The sequence below is a fragment of the Peromyscus eremicus genome, chromosome 8a, assembly GCF_949786415.1.
Source record: "Peromyscus eremicus chromosome 8a, PerEre_H2_v1, whole genome shotgun sequence".
Lineage (NCBI taxonomy): Eukaryota > Metazoa > Chordata > Mammalia > Rodentia > Cricetidae > Peromyscus > Peromyscus eremicus.
Genome location: NC_081423.1, coordinates 95,860,016 through 95,881,053, shown reverse-complemented (window position 1 = coordinate 95,881,053; position 21,038 = coordinate 95,860,016). Strand labels below are relative to the sequence as shown.

At 51.2% G+C, this 21,038-nt stretch overlaps 1 protein-coding gene across 1 annotated transcript in view; it reads left to right on the top strand.

Annotated features, from left to right (window-relative positions):
- The window catches only part of LOC131917113 (protein sidekick-2-like), an 88,443-nt gene that overhangs the window by 258 nt on the left and 67,147 nt on the right, over positions 1-21,038 (top strand). The window contains exons 2-3 of the mRNA XM_059270746.1: positions 7,363-7,500; positions 10,680-10,839. Of these exons, the coding sequence (XP_059126729.1) occupies positions 7,363-7,500; positions 10,680-10,839 (298 nt within the window). The remainder of the gene's footprint in view (positions 1-7,362; positions 7,501-10,679; positions 10,840-21,038) is intronic.

Here is a 21,038-nt window from a genome sequence, read left to right as displayed (position 1 = left end):
TTTATGAGTTGGATCTGAGACTCATGTTTTCCCAGTGAAGAAGGGATAAAAGGGATCCTTGTGAGATAGAACAGGCCAATAGGCCAAGGCCCTGAGGCAGGGCTGCATGGTATCTGGAACAGCTCTCCCAGGACTCTTGGCCTCTGCCATAGTGGGATGATGGGCACAAGTTGCCATGAAGCATTATGTGAGTTTCCTAGATTGGCCATAACAAAGTTCTACAGATTGAATGGGTTGAAACTTAGTGCCATAGCTCTGGAGGACGGACTCTGACATCTGTGGGCCCCTTTGACAGCTCAGGGAAGAGAGTCTTCCTACTTCCTGTTCCCATTGGCTTCCCCAGCAATGCCTGGTGCTCCCTGGCCTGTGGCTACATTAATCTAGTCTCTGTCTGTCTCCACCTGGCCTTCCCCTTCCCAAGATTCTCAGCCCTTGTGTTAATTCTTCTCTTGTGGTGGTCAGACTTTCAGTCAGTGTGACAAATCCCTGAGGATTTGAGAGGAAAGATTCATCTTGGCTCATCACATCTGTGTTTTCAGTCCAAAGTTGACTGGCTCCCCTGTAATGGGCGCAAAGCTGAACATCGTGGCCGGCAGCCCATGGTAAATCTGTGCTTCTCCCCTCATAGTGAGCAGGAAGCAAAGCAGAGATGGAAAAAGGGAGGGTCAGAGACAAGGTCTCTCTTTCAAAAGCATACCCCCTAGTGACTCACTTCCTCCAACAGGCCCAACTTCCACAGTCCCACTGCATCCTGGTAGTCTATTGAAATTCTGAATCTATCAACGCACTAACCACTCATGAAGAAGAGCCCTCATAATCCAATCATTTCCCCAAACCCCTCTCTGGATGTGTCTGCCTCAGGAACCAAGCCTCCAAGCATGTGCTTTTCAGTGGGACATTTCCTGTCCAAACCATAATACCATAGCACCTTCTAACATGAGCTAGGAATTGAACCTAAGGCCTTGCACATCCTAGGCCATCCTCAACCATTGAATTATATCCCTAGACCATTTATTCATTTATTCATCAACTGAGCAGGGTCTCACTAAGTTGCCTAGGCAGGCTTTGAACTTTTTATCCTCTTATCTGGCTGTTGGGATTTGAGTAAGAAGTGTCCCCCATTGGATCATGTATTTTTGAATACACTTGGTTTTTGAAAGCAAAAATCGCTTGGTTTCCCAGTTACTGGCATTGTTTGGGGAGGTTATGGAACCTTTAGGAGGTGGAGACTTGTGGGAGGAAGTTCATCACTGGGGGCGGGCTGTGAGGGTTTATAGCTTCTCCCCACTTCCTGTTCTCTCTCTTTGTCTCTGCTTCCGGTGTGGGGATGAAATTCGATCTCTCTGCTTCCTGCTCTGGCTGCCATACATGCTTTTCGGGCCATGATGGATTTTCATCCTCTGGAATAGAGAAGCTAAAATCAACCCTTAAGTTGCCTTTGGTCATGGTAGTTTATTGCAGCAACTGAAAACGGATTAACATACAGGCCTGTGTCCCCAGGCCTGCACTATAACCTCTTTTAACACCACCCATCACGTAAAGCTAGTTCTGCTCTTGTGTGGCTTCCTCTTCATCAATCCCATCAGCAGTGACTCTGTTTCCAAGTAAATTCACGTTCTGAAGTTCTTGGAAGGGTTTTTTCAGGGGAGAGGGGGGTGTCACTCTTCAACCCAGGACAGCTATCACTTTGTCTTATCCTGGAGACAACTTTATGACCACTCACGGCTTTAGGGAACCTCTGAAGACCACCACAGTGCTACCAGGCCTGGTCGTTCATTCACAAGGTGCTTCCAGAGCACCGTGTGAGCCCTGGGCCCTGTCCCCAGTGCTGGAGCTGTAGACAACCCAGAGCCATCAGCCCAGCCCTCAGGCATCCTCACTATTCATACTTCTCTGTGACATCTTTTGGCTGGCTGTCCAAGGGGCCCAGCCCGAGGGACCCTGCTGGGTGATGGGGTCAGACACATGCTCCTCCTTCCTTCCCTAACTGGAGCCCTGCCACCGCACTTACAATTCCCCCAGGGCTGTGTCGAGGCTAGGTTACGCTCGCTGCCCTGGTGGCCAGGCCCCCCTAATCAGATTAGATGTGTATTCAAACAAATTGATGATCCGTTCCATTAGATGCTTTTGAACACGCTTTCTGAGCGAGAAATTCATCCAGCTGCAGCTGCGGAGGCCGTGGTAGAGCTGATTGTTTCACCCTCCCAGGCTCCCGGCGTCAGAAGTTACTGGCTCCTGAAGGTCACTGGCAAGGATTAGATTAAGGAGGGCAAGAGCCTTCTTTCCCAGCTAATGAAGCGCTTGGCACACGGGCGGCAACAGGCCAAGTGGGGCCAGGCATCTGCCAGGAGACAGGGGAGGGGCATTGATTAGCATCTCATTTATGGGAGAGCATCAGGAGAGTGGGGGGCGTAGAGTGTTCAAGGCCCTGGCTTGGATGGGGCACGGGTGGGCAGGCAGGTGTGCCAGACAGGGGAGTGGAGGTGAGGAAAACAGATGGGAGTCTGGGTCCCATCCAGAGAACACCTGCTGTGCCTTCTCTGCACCTCCTGGAGAACAGGGAGCAGCAGAGCCCCGGCAGCATCTTCTTGGGCTATGAGGGTCTCTTCCTGAGCCCTCTACCCAGACAGAGCCCAGGCTTAGTACTAACCCCTCCACACCCCATATATAAATATCTGGGCTTCCATGCCCGACAGACCTGTACAGTCACAGACATTGTGGGGAAAGTCCCATAAAGACTTATACAAACCTAGCCTGCCTCTCCCCCCCCCCCCACCTGAGCTAGCTTAAAACCTTGGAGTTTGGAGGCTTGCGGGGAGGGGGGTGCTGCCCTGAGCCTTAGCTCTCTTGCTGACCTGAAACTCTCTTCAGGTACTCACCAGCCAGGTTTCATGCATGCAGGCTTCCAAGCCAAGCAGCCCTCTGGGAGGCCGTGGAGGTCAGGATAGAGGTGCTAGACCAGGGGATGCAGGAGAGAAATTTGTGAGTCCCCAAATCACAGCTTCCTTTGACCCAGGCACTCCAGGGTCACTAGCTGGCTTGCCTGAGCTCTTATCGGGAGTCTGGGAGGAAGAAGAAGTTGAGGACATTCAGAGCTGGAAGAGAATTTGTCTCTGTTCAGTGGCTTTGGAAACTTGCTCTGAAGGGCAGAGGGAGGTCCTTTGGCCAATTAGGAGCCTGGCAGAGGCCTTACCCCGGCTTCCCTTCTGCCTCTAGCCAGTATTCCCAGCAGGAATGGCTCCATAGGAGTCCCAGGCCAGGCGGGGAAGCCCCTGAAAGATGAGGCAGAGGGAGTCTGGCCAATCAGGGGAACGACGATATTATGTTGCAGAGGGGCTGGAGGAAGGGGGCAGGTTGAGTTGAGATTAGCTTCTGTGTGGAGCCATTCAGCTTTCAACCTAGCGTCTAAGGGTGACAATGAGGGTATTTAGTGGCAGTGTCCAGAGGAAATGGCAGTCAGGGCCTCCTGGCCTGACACAGGAAATTAGAAGGAAGTTGGCACTAAGACCTGTGGCCAGCCTCTGCAGGCAGCAGTTCATCATGGGGCTGTCTCTCAGGAACAGGGATGCCCCTGCTGTGTGACACCCCTGAATCCCACACAGAGGCCCTGTCCTTCCCCTGCCCTCAGTACAGCTGCCCCATAACTGTTTTTACTGCACACGTACACTCATGTACACTCATGGGGGCTCATGGATACATGCATCTGGCCGTGAGTGAGCAACATGTGCCTGGATCCACAGCGCAGAAAGGACAGAAGGGGGCAGAGTGAAGAAACAGCACATGTGTACACACGGATGTACATACGCAGACACACAGGACACACAGTCACACACTAGCAAGACACCGCCACCAGTCCGCTCTCCTAAACACGTCACTCCTTAGGAAAAGCCCATCGCTGCACAGCAAATGCATCTTTAACCCAAAGGGCTGGAGGTCGGAGCTCAGTCGGCAGATTGCTTGTCTACCATGCACAGAACCCACGATCCCGGTACCACATGCACCAGGCATGGTGCTGCAGGTGTGGTGCTGCAGGCGTGGTGGTGCAGGCATGGTGCTGCAGCCAGGGTGCTGCAGGCGTGGTGCTGCCGGCGTGGTGGTGCCTGCCTGCAACCCCAGCACTATGGAGGTGGACACAGGAAGATTGGAAGTTCAAGGTCATCCTGAACAACAGAACAAATCGTGATTTGAGATGAAACCCTGTCTGTAAATAAATAAGATTTTGACAGTCTCTGTACGCGGCAGTAGCAGATTCTGTAAATGACCCAGGGGTGGCTCTCAATGGTTATTCTGGGCCCCCTGTCACAGAGCAGTCCCATGCTGGAGATACAGTCCTCCTTTTGCCCGGTACCCTCTGCACAGCATACACGTGTTTTCAAAACTTTCAGTGTCCCAGCTCTGAGAGGCTGCCATCCCACACATGCCTAAGTGGAGACCGCGGGAACTGCCTTCAGAAGCTGGAGGAACGGGAGGGCTGCCATAGAACTGTCAAGCTGCACTCCGTAGATAGCACACCAGGTCACAGCCCCATGAGGAGTGTGACCCCTCTGGACACCTGTTCCCTGCACGCAAGTCCATTGGATCTCACACTCTCACACCTTGCTGGGGGGTGGGGGGAAGAGTATCCTGTTGTGACTTAGTTTACCTGCTTCTTGAGGAGGTCAAGCATCCCCACTCTGTCCTTCTTCCCTCTGAACCATTTTCACCCTCTACCCATTGCTACCGGTCATTTAATATTACGAATTTATGAAAACTTTTTTTTTTTTGAGGCAGGGTCTCAAAAATCTAGCCTTGGCTGGATTGAACTCACTCTGTAGACCAGGCTGGCCTCGAACTCATAGAGATCCCCCTGCCTCTGCTTCCCAAATGCTAGGATTGAAGGCATAATACTGTACCCAGCTGAGCACATTTTTTTCTCCAGGCAACTTAGATCTCTGTCTGCGATAAGTGTTGAGAATATCTTCCCCCAGTCTGTCATGTGTCGCTGCTTTTGATGTGTGGGTTTTCTCTTCCCTCTGAAGAATTTTTGTAGAGTTGAAGGCATCGTCTGTCTCCTGACCGTCTGGAGCGCTCGTGGTACTTAGAAAGTGCTTGGCAGGAACTTAACTCCACCAGCATTGTGTATTTTTAAACTTTTGTGATTTCACCCCCCCCTTTAGTTCTTTTAGAATTTCATTTTCATGTTTAAAACATCAATCCCTCTAGCATTTATTTTGAGGTAAAGTGTGAGGAAGATAGTCAATTTTATATATTTTTCCCACATGGCTCCCTGGCAGTTCCAAAGCCATGTGCTGAGTAATTGATCCTCTCCACCCCTCACCCCCACCTGGATTTGCAATTCTGCTTTCATCATACATTAAAAGTCCTATTATGCATTTGGGTTTATTGCTAGGATTCAAGACCATCCCTTCATCAAAGTAGTCATAAAGACCACACTGTCTAAGTGACCGCTGCTCTCTTCCCCGTGGTCTAGACTCTTTCAAAAGGTTGTTTTGGTTTGGGGTTTGGATTTGTTTTGCTTTGTTTTTGTTGCCAGTTTGTTTGTTTTTAGCTTTTTAAAAGAAGATTTTTAAAAATTTTAGATTATGTGTCTTGTGTGTAGGTGCAGGTGGGTGCAGGTACCCCACGGTCCACAGGCATCAGGTGCCCCCTGGAGCTGGAGTTACAGACAATCAGGAGCTGCCCGACATGAATGACAAGATCCAGAGCTGGGTCCTCTGCAAACACAGCGCATGCTCTTCACTGTTGAGCCATATTTCCAGGCCCAGTTTTTAATCTATTTTTGTGGTTGTTTTTATATGAATTTTAGAGTCACTTTGTCTCATTTTGTAAAAATGGGGTAGACGGGGAGCAAGATGGATCAGTGGGTACCAGCTCTTAATTCTCAAGCCTGATGGACAAGTTTGATCCCTGAGCCCATGGTGGAAGAAGAGACCCAACTTCCACAAGGGGACCTCTCACCTCTACAGCAGGTGTGTGCACTGTGGCACGTGAACACCTGCCCACACACTCAAATTATCATTATCATTGCTGTGGTCAATTTAAATATTTTTTTTTTAAATTTGGAGGGGGGCGTTCAAAATGAGGAAAGGTTTGGGAGAATGATATGCTCACAATGTTGATTCTGTTTACCCGGAATTCTCTGTGCAGTTACCCATTCTCACTGCAGGAGGCTCACAGGTCTGTGGTGAACACAGAGTTCCTCAGGTTGAGCACGGCCTCGTCTGAAAACAAAAGCAGAGGAGAGCTGCCAGCACCTCTAACAGAGTACTGTCACAATGTGCCCATCCGTGTATGGGACCCATAGGAGCAATCGCTGTCCATTCCTAAGCATGTGCTGGCTTCTGGTCTGTGCTTATTACTTTATTTAATTAGTGCTCTGTGCTCATTTAGTCTCCACAGTAAACTTATTCCCAGCTTACAGCTAAGGAAACTGAGGTGCAGAGGGTAAGTGACTTCCAAAGCCTACAGTCTCTACGTTCCTGTGAACTCACATGCAAACAGGAGGCAGATGTCTATGTACAGATATGCAGGGTGGGGGCCGATGTGCCCAGACACTCATAGATGTGTCAGGTACACATGTAGACATAGGTATACCGGCATATGTACATGTGCACGCATATACACAAACACACACAAGTCACACCTCACAGCCATCCATCCTCTCGTGGACCACACCCCAGCTCCCAGCCATCTCCTACTTTCAGATGCACTCGGGACCCCCTGGTGCATGTCCCAATGTTTTCTCCTAATGGAGGCTGCTGTGGGATGTCTTCCTGTACACTGTGAATATGTGTTGCTCTGATTGGTTGATAAATAAAGCTGCACTGGCCTATGGCAGGGCAGGATAAGGTTAGGCAGTACATTCAGACTGAAGACGAGACGAAGAAGGGTGGAGTCAGGGGAGAAGCCAGCCTGCCACTCAAGGAGCAACAAGATGCCAGCAGACTGGTAATGCCATGGCCACGTGGTAATACATAGATTAATAGAAATGGGTTCATTTAAGATGAAAGAGCTAGCTAGCAAGAAGCCTGCCATAGGCCATACAGTTTGTAAATAATATTAAGTCTCTGAATGATTATTTTATAAGCAACTGCAGGACTGCGGGGCTGGGCCGGACCGCAGGACCGGGCAGGACTGGAGAAACGTAACACTGCAGGAGCCTCCCTCCCAGGATCCCTGTACCCAGGGTGCAAGGAGCACCACCACAACGGTGACCTCAGAGCAATGGTCTGGGGAGAGGCACTTCAGTCCCTCTGTGTCACCTCAGGAGGATAACATGAGAGGAGGGATGGGGAGGACCACAGCAGGGCCTGGTACCCAGCAGGTGCTCAAGCACGGTCTCCCTCCCCTTTCTTCCCCCAGGGCCATTATCTCCAGCAACCCCTGGAATCAAACCATCCAAGCACGAGGTGTTTGCCCAGATTGTCCATTTCTGGGGCCTGGGCAGTGAGCTGGTAAATTCGGTGCTGGAGCAAGTGGCCCATGAGCAGGCCCACAGAGGCTGGGTGTCTAGGTGCATAGCGTGTGTGTGCTTGCATGTGTTCAAACACACCCGCCACCCTCCTCCTCCTCTCACAGGGCTGGCTCTGAGTCAGCCCCCATCCAAGGAAGGGATTTAATCACGCGGGGCTGGGAATGTTATTGTTTTAAAACAAATGAGCAATGACAGCCTCAAACAGAGGGTTTTTAAAAACGCTATTCAAAGGGCTCTTGAATGCTGCTGGAGAATATGAATGCGCCTTTGAAGTGAGAATGCGCCCATTTGTTAAGCTGAGGGCAGCACTGGCTGCCTCCTGGGGTGGCAAGTCGTGTTCCCTGGCAAACAGGTACCCAGCCAGCCATGGCCCAGAACCCTAGAGGCACAAGCACCTCTGGAAGGTCTCAGCTTTGGTGATCTGAAAGAAGCACCCTTTCAACGGCTCAATCTGTTTTTGAGATGGGGTCTCATGTAGCCCAGGCTGGCCTCACTCACCTGCTATTACGTAGTCAAGGGGTGCCCTTGGACTGCTGACCCTCCTGCCTCCACCTCTGAAGTGCTGGGAGGAGAGGTATGCATCACCGAGCCTGGTTTGTGCTGTGCTGCAGATCAAAACCAGAGGCTCCTGCATGCCGGGCAAGCATGCTACCAATGGAGCTGCATTCCCAGCCCCCTCAACTGCTCTGGAGGCAGAATGTTCACAGGACAGCTGCAAAGAGAACCAAAGAGACAGTATGAAAGGGCCTTTAGCAGTCCTTGCTCTCCAAGCTACCCTGAGGCTTGTCCTCTGGGGCAGGAATTCAAGGAAGAGCCCCCTCCCTCAAACTGTGTGACGTATGCATGCATAAGATTAGGTATGTAAGTGGAGTACAAGGTTATAAGGTTTAGGGGTGCTACATACAGAGCAGGGTCACTCGGCTGGTCCCCCAAGAGCCTATTGTAACTCTTACTGAGGCACACAAATCAGTGCTTGAGCCCGGGTGAGATCTGGAAACAAAAGGTGAACCTGACCGTGAATGGTCCATGCTGGTTAGACCTGGGGGTGAGAGGAGACCCAGGACCAGAGATCCTGCGACCCAACCTGGTGTGCAGAGAGGCCCAGTACAGAGCCCTTCCAGCCCAACAGGACGTGTCCTTCCTCCTCTTCCTTCCCTTTGCCCCCTTCCTTAGTCCCAAAGCAGACCGGCAAGTGCTTTAGGTGCTTTCCCAGTTCTAGGCTCTCAGGGGAACATGGACTCTGACCCAGGCCAGCACTGAGGATGTCAGTGTCCATCTCTGCACAGATGCCCACTTAGAACTAGATAACCCCGTGTGGGGCATCGGTCCCCAGGGGAAGGCCTAGGCCAGCACTGTGGCAATCATTATTTCACTGTGCCCACTGTTTCTCTTGTATCCACGGATGGGGAAACTGAGACTCTAGAGAGCCAGAGCTTGCCCTCTGCCATGCAGCTGGCCATTCCTGGGGTGGATACAAGGCAGCGGTCTGTAGATGCTGCTAGAGCCCCTGCCACTGGTCTGGAGGTGGGGACACCTCACTGCCCTGCTGGCCACGTCCTATGTGGCTCTAATCGCTTGGGACCCATAGGCAGCTTGTGGATTTAGCCTGGGAAGGTGGGATCTGACCCTGTGTCTGCCACTGAGTGGTGTGTGGAAGGTCCTGAGTGCCTTTTGGGGACTCTCTAGATGAGCTGTAGGGTCACTCTCTAGCACACTTCCTCAGGCTGTTGATACCTGGACCAGGACACAAACCCTGAGTCTGACTCTCGCCTTGTACTCATCCACTCCTTTAAGCCCTGGTCCAGCTACCGCCTCCAGGGAGGTTAGCCCAGCTTCCCCGAAGGAGGTAGCTGGTTCTGTGGTTTGGATTTTTCCTCTCTGCCATGTGATCTTCAATAGGTTCTGAAGACCAGGCCTCGCTGTGCCCTTTCTAAAATCATACCTCATATTCCCTGGAGTCATAACGTCACTATGAGGATCAAATGAACACATATGGAACCTTCTAGAATAATAGAACCTGTGAGGACTAGGACCTCTGTTGATATTCTTACCAGATGTTGACATCTGCCCACAACCTTGCTCCATTCCAAAGGCTGGTGATGTGAAGGCAGGCTGGGAGCTGTCTCCCCGCTCCTCCCAACACCCTGGTGTAACCCCACCCCCACCTCTGTCCTCTCCCCCTCCATCCTGAGCCATTTGTCTGAGCAGTCTGAGTCTGGGGAATGGAGCACGTTACTCCTTTTGAAGGAGCTTTGAGCTTTCATGCTCTGTGGGGCTGAACCCAGCCAGACAGGTGCATGACTCTGCAGGACATGGCAGCAGCTACCTGGACTCACATCCACAGCCTGGGCAGCCAGAATGGGGAGGTTGAGGCTGGCTGGCTGGCTGGCTGGAGGCCAGCAGTCCAGTGGCAGAGGGGCTCACTAAATAGACCCTACCTGTGAGGTGCTTTCCAGCTTCAGGGAGGGACTCCTCTATTACTTGAACCTTGTGTCACCTCCATTCCGTGTTTTTCTTTTTCCTTTGTGTGTGCATGTGTGTGTTGTGCCCACACATGTATGTGTGCACGTGCACTCACCCATACGTGGACATGTAGGCTAGAGGAGGGCATCAAGTACCCTGCTGTGACTCCCTGCCTTGTCCTCTTCAGACAGGGTCTCTCATTAATCTGGAGCTAGGCTGGCATCCAGCAAGCCCCAGGGATCCTTCTGTCTCCACCCCCCCAACAGTGCTGGGGTTATAGCATGTGTGCATGTCACAGCCTGAATTTGTATGTGGGGTGCTGGAGACTGCAACTCAGGTCCTCACACCTGCACATCAGCTGAGCCACCCCACTCACCCAACCATCCAGCCACCCCTACCCCCACACCCCCACACCCCCACACCACAGCTCTGAGGCAAAGGATGAGAACTGGACAAGACTCCCAAAGGGGGAGGGGACCAGAAGTGATGGAAGTTGGGGAGGGTGTAGCGGAGGCAGAGGCTGGCTAGAGAGGAGAGTATGTGGGCAAGGCTTTGCTTGGTAGGGGAGGATGCTGAACGCCAAGCACTGGAGTCAGACTGACCCAAGTTCAGGTCCTTCTCAGGGTATGAGCTTGGGCAGGTTACCCAGCAGTCCCTGCTCTGTCTGCCGTGGGTGTTCAGGGGGCCAACACGTGGGGCTGAGCAAGTGCTAACTGGTGGCTCTGTACCCTGTTTCCCACAGATGACGTGCCACCGTACTTCAAGACAGAGCCAGTGCGCACCCAAGTACATCTGGAGGGGAACCGCCTGGTGCTCACGTGCATGGCTGAGGGCAGCTGGCCACTGGAGTTCAAGTGGTTACACAACAACCGGGAGCTGACCAGGTTCTCGTTGGAGTACAGGCAAGTTGTCCCCTTCCATCTGCGTGGAGCTAGACACCTCGCCTTCCTGAGAAAGGAGGGTGGGAGACTTGGGTACATAACACGGACCACAGGCTCCCGTGTAATACTCCTGAGAGGCTGGGACTGCCCTGCTCTGGAGTTGACACCCTACCCTGGTGATGCCCGCACTGGATGGCTGAGTGGTAGGCCTGGGTGTTCCCGATACGACTCTAGATGGGGCAGAGATGATTTTGAGGATGTAAACAGTGCCTTCCTCGCCTCCCCACTGGAAAGAATCCCACCCTCTCTAGAAAGTTCTACTGAAGGAGGCTGGACTCAATGGAATAGGACATGTAGCAATTAGGGGGAGCAGTAGCAGAGGAGACAGGTCTTCCAGGGATCATGCAGATGGGACATGAAGCGAGGCTGTCCTGAGTATTGGACTTCATGACTCCTCCCTTCCCTCACTGTAGCCGAACAGGGACAAGCAGGGAGTGAGAACATGGGGTTGGCACAGTTGGATTTGTCATGACGACTTTTGCCGCCAGGACCACGTCTGAGGGGCCCTCCCGCAGTGGAGCCTGGCCTCTGCTTGTTTGCTGGCCCTGCAGAACGGGGACGTGGTGCTCCCTCCTCCCACTCTTACCCTCCCATCTCTGCCTTTCTCATTGGCTCCCAGCCCCCTGCCTGTGATTAATCCCCAAGCCCGATGTGCATAATCGGTTTTGTTGGGGAAACAAGATTGTCCTGCCCTGGGGACGCTGATACAAATCTGTCACCAGGGATGAGAATGCAAATGAGAAGAGGGGGGGCTCACCACTGGAACATCTGCCCATCCTCTCCCGGATAGTCGTCCTTTCCATTATGAAGCAAGGAGGCCAGAGTCTGGGGTGACCTCCCTTCTCAGTCTGTGACCTTATGCTGACTCAGCTGGTGCAGGCTGACCATATCAGCCAACAAGGGAGGAGAAGAGGCCACATCATCCCTTCTGTGGGGCTTGGGTGGGGAACACTGGACCAGGAAGCAAGAGATCCTCTTCCATTGCCAGCTAGTCTAGACAGGAATCTCCTACAAGGAGGCCAGAAGGACCTCTCCAAGCAGCCTCCATGATGACTTTTATCTGGGGACCTGGAGCCATTTCTGACTACCACGTGGCATTGTTGGGAGCAGTTGACAGTGTGTGAAGAGCCCCTACATCCTCTTTGGTGGGATCTTAACTGAATGGGGTACCAAGAGCTTTCCAGGAACATATTGTGAGTACTGATTTAGAAGCAGGCTCCTGCTTGCCTTGACTAGGAAGCTGGAACAGGACCCTGGAGGAAGAGGCTTTGCCCCTAGCTGGATCAGAGCCCCTTTGTGGTACCCTGTACTGCTGGGTACACTCAGCAGCAAAGCCCAGTTCCGATCAAGGACTGGTTTTTGGGGTTTTGTTTTGTTTTTTGTTTTTGTTTTTTGGGTTTTGTGTGTGTGTGTGTGTGTGTGTGTGCGCGCATGTGTGTGCATGCATGAAAGCAGACGTGCACATGTGTTCACGTGTGTCTGGAGGCTAGAAGATAACTTCAGTTCTTCCTTGGGTGCCATCTACTGTGCTTTTTGAGATAGGTGTCTCACAGGTCTGGAACTTACCAATTCAGCGAGGCTGGCAGACAAGTGAGCCCTAGGGATCTGCCTGTCTCTGCTTCCCCAGCACTAGAATTACAAGTGCATGCCGCCAGGCCAGATGTGGAGGAAAAAGAAGTGAGTTCTGATGTTCAAAGTCAGGCCCTCATGTTCACACCGTGAGCATTTCGCCAACTAAGCTGTTCCTTCAACACCTCAACACTGTCAACAATCGGCTTTGCTCAGCGATGGAGTGGGCTATCTTTGGAAATGGTTCTTGGCCCCCGCAGCGTTAGTGAGCAGTCGGGACCCAACTACTGCAGACGGTAGCCAGGCACGATTGCACAGGTCACCAATCCCAGCCCTCAGGAGCCTAAGGGCAGGAGAATATTGAGTCTAGGACCAACCTGAGCTACCTAGCAAGTCTCAGGCCAGCCTGGGATAAAGGATGTAAAGGATGAGATGAAACCCTGTCTCAAAAACAAAACACGCATGCTCTCCAAAAAATTGTCCATGACAGTTATGATGATGATAATCACGGTCAATGAAGAAAGGACTCATACAGGGTCAGCATGGTGGTGTATGCTTTGGGGTAATGTCACTGGATTCTGCCAGCAAGCCAGTGAGTTTCACAGAGGCACAAACTGGAGCTTAAGGGGGTTCAAGGACACACCCAAGGTCAGCTGTGTCAGCCAAGCCTCAACGATAAGCTATAGAAATTGGGGGATGGCTCGGTGGGTAAAAGCACTTACAAGCCTGGCCACTTGAGTTGGGTTTCTCAGAACTCACATAAAAAGCCAGATGTGGCGGTACACATCTGTAATCCCAGGTCTCTTACAGCGAGGTGGTGGGAGGTGAAGACAGGAGATCAGGGGCCGGCTTGCCTGGAGTGTGTGGGGAAATGGTAGAAAACAGTCAGAGAGACCCCACTTCAGAACAAGCTAGGAGGGGAAACGGACTCCCAAAAGTTGTGCTCTGACTTCCACATGTGCTGTGGCTTGCTCACATGCACGCACAGCACACCCATACAAACATTTTATCTTTTAAGATTAGCTGTGTGACTCCAGAGCTGAAATCCTTTTTCATCCACCACCCTGCCTCTCAAGGAGAAAGGATCGCGGCAATTGTTTCCTTAATGTGTATCCTTAGCAATCTTTCTGCTAACTGTGCTCTGCAAATTCTAGAAAACAAAGCAGTGGGGGAATGCAAATATCCCAGTTTATAGCTGTGTTGGGTGGAAGTCATCCAGGGGAAATAAATGAGCTTCCACTCGGGGAGCACATCCCTTCGCATGGCCGCTGCGGGAAGGATGGCTTTCGTGGCATGGCGGCAGTGAGATACTTGAATGGGAAGCTGGGTCGGATGGCCAGTTCATCAAACACTGGCTGTGACTGTGAGTTAGGGCTCTGCTCCTCCGTGTGACCTGAGCACTCTTCATGGTTGGCTTCCAGCAGCATCTCCTGGTCTCATGCTGATTCCCTGGTTCCATCTAGGGTAGACATTGCCATCAAGCCAGACGCTTTATGGGTCTCTAGACAATTCCTGCATGTTCTTTTTCTCTTGTCTTTGTCCAGCCTCTCCCAGCCTTCCTTGAGCCCCATCCAAGTGACTTTCAGAAAGCCTGATTTTGTCTCGTGTGTGTGTGTGTGTGTGTGTGTGTGTGTGTGTGTGTCTGACTCTCTCTCGCTTTCATTCCCTCTCTCTCTGTCTCTCCATCTCTGTGTGTGTATCTGTCTGTCTCTGTATTTTTCTCTCTCTTCCTCTCCCTCCCCCCCACATGCCTCTCCTCTGCCCTTTGACTATCATATTCCATGATATCTTGCCTTCTGAAAACGTATATAGGACACTCTGAACAGACCACAGGACTAAGGTAAGAACCTTGACAACATTGATAATGCCAGGGACCTTGGGTCTTTGAACCCAGAGCCTGACATCTCCTGGCCCTCTTCTCTATGGACTATTTTGCTATCCCTACCTCTGGGTTCAGCTTCATTCCCACGCAGTGAGTGACCCTGGGGAGTCCAGGGGTGGCAGGTTATGACTATTTTGAGTAGGACTTCCTGAGAAGCTTTCCTTAGGAAATTGCAGGAAAGGATCAGATTGGGCAAACTCAGATCATCTCCAACCCCTTACAATGGGCAGCAGTAGCATGCCACCCTGGCCAGGCCTGTGTCATGTGCACCATTGCTGGGCATTCCCCCCCCCCCTCCAGCCATGAGGTAGTAAAGGAGGACAAAAGTCATTAGCAGAAGTGGGGGAGAGGGTGATGGGCAGATAGAAGCTGCTAGTTTCCGCTACACTCCACCCCATGCCCAGTGGGGGCCTGGCCATAGTAGGTGCTTTTCCTGATGTTTCTGTTTTCAGTTTTGAAGTTTCAAGTTAGGAAAATGATAGATAGCATGATATCCGTGAACACGTGCACACACCTTACCCTTCACCCATCACTCACATACGGCCCCTTCTCTCTCCACATGCACACATATGTATGCACACTGTTTTTGCTCAACTGTTTAAGGATTGGCTGTGGACTTCACAGGGCTTCACTGTTAGGGAATACTTCTTCAGGACAAACTCTTCTACAGAACTGTGACATGGTGGAGACAGAACATGGATACAGTTCTGCCACCTTTAGTGTGGTTCATATCTAGGTTTCTCCATTTGCTTCATCTAGCAGCGCCTCCCCTAGCCCAGTGTCCTTCATGGCCATTCTATTTTCATTTGATACAGGACACAGTCAGGGAGGAGCACACTTGGCATCTCACTGTCCTGACTCTCCCCCCACCCCCGACTTAACTGGCATGGATATATGTGACACACCAGCCAGTTTTACCAGATTTCCCCCAGAGTGGATTTTTCCAGTTGGATTGTCCTCATTTGGGCAATGTGACATCGATGTGGCCTGGAGACACCAGCCATTGGGTTGTCCCCTTTCCCTTTTCACCTTCTTACCCAAGTACTCATTCAGGATCACATGATGCAGTGTAGATACACGGCCTCTGACATCTCACACCTCTCTGATGACTGTTCTGCAAGGGGACTTCTAGTCTTTCACAACCAGCATGTAGCGAGTGTGTGTGTGTGTGTGTGTGTGTGTGTGTGTGTGTGTGTGTGTTACTTGCCTTACACCAAGGCAGTCCTATGCATCTACATACAGTCATGCATTCCTTAATGTCCAGAATGTGTTCTGAGAAATTTGTCCTTGACAATTCTGTCATTATGAGCACTTGAAAGGGTAAACGTACAGAAGTATCAATAGCAAAGACAGTCCATTGACGTGGCCTTGTGACTCAATCAGGAGACGCGATGAACAATACTGCCGGTATAATAAGGCGCACCAATTTACAATACCTTGGTTTTATTAGCAGACAGAGTGCACGTGAAAATAATGATAAAAAGTATCGTGTGGTAAATATATAACCCAGCCCTCCAGTCCCTTATCACCTAGCATGTTCTGCTCATAATTCAGAGGGTAAAATTTTTGTGTGGCTTGAGACACATCAGCACAGGCACACACATGATGCATTCCGTGCTGGGACGTTATGATGGCCACTGTGTCACTGTACAGCCAGATCTTTTTAGCTCTATTATATCTTATAGGATGGCTACCATAGCTGTGGTCCGTGGCTGACTTCATCATTGCTGTTATATGGTTTGGTCTTGCTGGTGAACAGATCCATGCCCATCTCTAGGGGCAGAAACTTGGGAGTTGGTAGCAGTGGGCTAATGCCCCTAACTGGTCTATGACCTTGGGCAGCATTAGCCTCCCTGATTCCATTGTCTTCTCAGAGCAATGCAAAGTGATGGTCACCCTAGAGGGCTCCGTGAGAGTCTACAAGTCAAACCCCACCCCCAGTGTAACAGACATGTAATAAATAGTGCTGTAAGGGTTATATGAGTTGTCTGTCTCCATATAGAACCATGCGACAGATCTGATAACCAAGCCGACATAACTCAGGGTTCAGATGGACCTATCTCCTCCTCCAACACCTGGTGCTCTGCACACCTGTTCCAACCTCACTGTCATGGCCCAGAGACCTTTTTAAAAGGACCCCACAGTGACAAGTGTTGGGCTGTCCCTTGTTGGGGACAGACCTTTGTTCGTTTTGAACCCACTCTTGGATTCTGATTCAAGAAATAGCATTCAGGTGGAAAGGTGGCCCTTGGCTACAAAGCGAATTTTAAGAATGAGATCACACTTCTCACAGGTGTGTCGAACTGCCAGGGAGACCCTCCCAGAGGTTACAGCCCTTTGACTCCCCCCTCCCTCCCAGATGTCCAGTTTTCCAAAGTGATGGCTTGATGGTGACATGCTGTGGAACTAGGAAGAGGCAAGATACTCTTCTAGATCAAAATGGTCTCGTGTGTCTGGGAGTGTACAAGAAGGGGTCACTTCAATCTCATGGGCATAGCTTTCAGTTATGGGGGGGCTGTCTGTAGGGGTCTCTGTACTTTGCAAACTATGTATAATGACAAAGTCATCAGGCAGATTATTCTGTGTTGCAGTGGTGAGACGTAACTACTTTCACACTTCAATAAGAAGAAAAGAATTTGATGAGACTGATGTCCCATGTACACACATACTGATTTCCCACACGTAGGTAACCAGCTATTCCCACATTCAGAGGAGAGCTACGGTCTAGCAAAGCTGACAGTGACAGCCAGAGACTTCGCATTGAGCATCTCACAGCAGCCCTGTGGGCTGAGTGTTGTGACTCTAGGCACTCATTCTGCAGACACGGAGCCTGGAACTCAGACAGGGGAAGTCCGAGGTCCACGAGTGTGTTGTCTTTCTTGTACAAATCCTCACAGACTTCCTAATTAGACCTCTTCTGTCCCCTACCCCATCACTGGTTGCCCTTCTGTCCCAATGGGATAAAAAAAACAAAGACCTCTTCTGAGGGGTCAGGACTAGGTGCCGAAGGCTGTTCCAGCGGGGAAGAGCCAGCATAGAGGAAAAGCCAAGGGAACTGAGCCTCTGGCCAACCCTACTGCTCTGCTGACATCCCTAGGGAGGGAACTATGAAATCTAGGAGCTCAGAGTAGCCTCAGGGGGGAGAAAAGCCTCTATGTGCTGGCCCCGTGAGAGGCACAAGGCAGGAGGATGTGCACACACAGACAGCATGGAGAGCCTTTGAACCTCTTCAGAGAAAAAGGTGGCAGGTGGCAAGCTTGGCAGGCCAGGCGACCCAACTGTGTCCCTCCCTCCTCCACCAGCCCTATCTAGCCTCCTCTTAGAAGTGAGAGACACTGGCAGAGGCAGCAGCAGAGAAGAGAGGCCACCTGGGCTCCTAGCAGGGTGGGTGGCTGGAACCAGGAAAACCTTTGTTGGTAACAACTCCAGGACACCAGCTGCCTCTGCCTTACAACTAGGAATTGCCGGCAGCTCCCCCACAAGATCACACAGCAGTATTTGGAGAGTCCTGTTTCTCTGGTAATCTTTTGGACCCCAAACCTACATCCTCCTTCTCCCCGTTCCATGCTCTACCATCCCCCAGGGGGTGAGGGGGATTTGTCCTTCCCAGGATAAGGCCACTTGCAAGTCCCAGCCTTTTGAGTACGATCCCAGCCAGCCATGTAAATTTACAGTACAGAAGATGTGTGCTCCTGAGAACGCTGGGCCAGAGTTAACCCCAGGCCCAGGCCTGCTCTAAGCACCTCCTGTCTGTCTGTCAACTCTCATTAACAAAAGCTCCAAACCAAGTGGTTGATTGATCGATGCCCTGAGTTCCTCTCTCCAGCCCCTCCCCCTTGCACAGATGTGGGTACTGCATTCATCCAGTTGTTCGGGGCAGAGAAGGGAAGGAGGCCATACTAGGAGCCTAGTTCGGGATAGCTCCAAGGATATGCAGCCCTTGACTGGAGTAGGGAAGAGCTGAGAGGTGTGCACAGGCATCCCGAGGGAGGGGCTCCTGGCAGGAGGTGGTGACTTCAGAGACATCACAGACCACGCAGCCCCATGCAGTCAGATGGTGATGCTTGTCATACAGTGTGACGATGACAGATCCTTGCCCCCAAAGGACAGGAGGAAAAATAAATAATGATGCAGACATCAAGAAAAACTAATCGAAGTTTCCATGAGGGATACCAGACTCAGAGGATGACCCGAGCCCAGAGGGAGCAGGAGGGTTATCTAAGGAAGCGACGGGGATACATACATTAAAGCCAGAGGGGAGGAAAGGTCAACTTAACACCCCTGCCCGCCTCCGCTCACCCCTCCTCCACACCTCTGCTCCCTGGCAAGCTCTGGTTCAGCTACTAAGATCTAGCACAGCACCAACAGCGTGTGTCCCAGGCCTGCCTCCCCAGGCCCTCACCATCCACCTTTGAGCCAATGATTTCTTCCCAGCCTCTACTGCCAGGTCAATAAAATGGGAACAACTGAGAAACTAATAGCTACCTCCCAGGGTGGTCCTAGAGGCGAAAATCTAGACACAGATGAGCCTCTGGGTACTAAAATAGAAAAGGAAGTCTAAAAGCAATCAAGAAAATGACACCAGCCCCTCTCACCTGGCTCCTCTCAAGGGCCAGGCAATCCTGTATCATTTGCACCCATGGCCTCCATCACTCTGTCCCAGGAAATCCGAGCTCTTCCTTTCCATGAAGCCCGCCTCTTTCTGCCTGCCCCAGCCTCCTGGAGATTCAATCCAGACTGGCCATCACTTTGGGCCTCTGAAAACTGAAGGCCGACCTGAGCCAGCCGAAGTGCAGGAATCCGCTATGATGGACGTAAATTGAATTTTAATAGAGATGTAGGTGGCATGAAGCCAGTGTACTGGGGCAGAGGCAAGGCAGTAATTAGAAGTTAACGAGTTTAGAAATGTCGTAATCCATAGGGAGAGTGGGGAGGTGGGCCAGAAGGAGGAAGAGCACCCAGCCTGGCGTCCTTCCCCGACCCAGAGGCCGACTCCTTTCACTAGGGAGGAAGGCTCTAGAGAACACTGTGTGTTGTCACAGGCCCACCTCCTGCCGTACAGCTTGAAGGACCCTCGGGGCCCAGCCTTGTTCTATCTGAGAGGAAGGAGAGTTAGAGCAGGCCTTCCCAACCTGGGATTAAGGGAAAGAAAGTTCTTTGTTATAGGGGCATCTATGCATGCTAATGTGTAGGCTACATCCCTAGTCTCTACCCACTAGATTCCAGTTGCTGCCTTCTGCAGATGTGACAGCAAAAACAAAAAGTCCCCAAGCACTACGTACATGCACAGAGGAACATCACCCTACCTTAGGGACCCGTGTCCAACAAGGCTCTGATGTCCCCAAGGTTCTCTCAGCTGGAGCCAGAGTTCCCATTCCTGAGGGTCCCTAGACCCACACAACTGGAAAGGACAGAGACAGCTGGCTACCCAGCAGGTCTCTCGGGCCATCTTTGGTCCCCTCCTCCTCTTTACACAACAGCCCAGTCGGCTGTCTCCTGTCCAGTTCATTTTTGTCAACGTGGCACAGCTAGTCACTAGAGAGGACGGAACCGAAATGAAGAGAATGCCTCCATCAGACAGGTAAAGCTGCAGCACTTTTTTTTTTAAATTAATGATTGATACGGGAGGGCCCAGCCCACTGTGGTTGATGTCATTCAAGTGACCCTGGGTTGTATAAGAAAACGAACTGAGCAAGGCAGTAAGCAGTGTTTCTCCACGGCCTCTGCTTCAGTTCCTGCCTCCAGGTCCCTGCCCTCCGTCCCTGCCACGGCTTTCCTCAATGATTGACTGTAGCCTGGAAGCCAAATAAACCTTTTCCTCCCCAAGTTGCCTTTGGTCATGTGTGTTTATCGCAGTGATAAAAAGCCAACTAGAACACAGTCACTCTGGTATCCTTTTTAAAAATTTATTTTAATCAAGATATAATTATGTCATTTTCTCCCTTACTTTTCCTCCCATGTTCCCTCTCCTTCTCAAATTGATAGCCTCTTTTTCTCTATTATTGTTACATGTATACATATATACAAATATATAAATACAGCCTGCCAAGGCCATTTAGTTCTGTGTAGGTGTATATGGTTTCAGAGCTGACCACTTAGGATCAGATAACCAGTTATGGGGTCCATCCCTGGGAAAGACTATTTCGCCCTTTCTCAGCCGTCTTTAGTTGCTGTAATCTTTTGTCTAGGGGTAGGCCCTGTGGGACTTCTACTTTCCACATTAGTGTGTGTCTGAACAATGGCATAATAGACATGCTACTGTGTCCTTTATTAATACCCCCAGCTCCTTGGCCTCAGACAAGGAAGGCTATCATGAAACCCCCACTACACACCTATAAAAATGAAGGCTCAGAGAGGCCCCAGAGCCTGGTCATGCCCATTCATCTGCGAGCTGGGCTCCAACCTCAGCTCTCTGATATAGAGACAACCCTCTCTGGCCTCCTCCAAGCACCCTTGCCAAATGCAGTGGTGAGGAGGGTCAGGACACTGTTTTGGTGGAGAGGGCATGGGCTGCAGCCGTGGATCTTGGTTACCTGTGGCACTCTTGACCAGTCCCCAGAGATGCTCAGAAATGTCTTCTGGCACAGCCTGAACTCCAGCTTAATCCACTCCCTGGGGAAGAGCCCTGTGTGCCTCTGTGCAGGTTCTGCCTAGGCCAACCTGGGTGCAGGCCTGACTTCTGTGTCCTCTGTGAGTGGCAGGAAAAGCC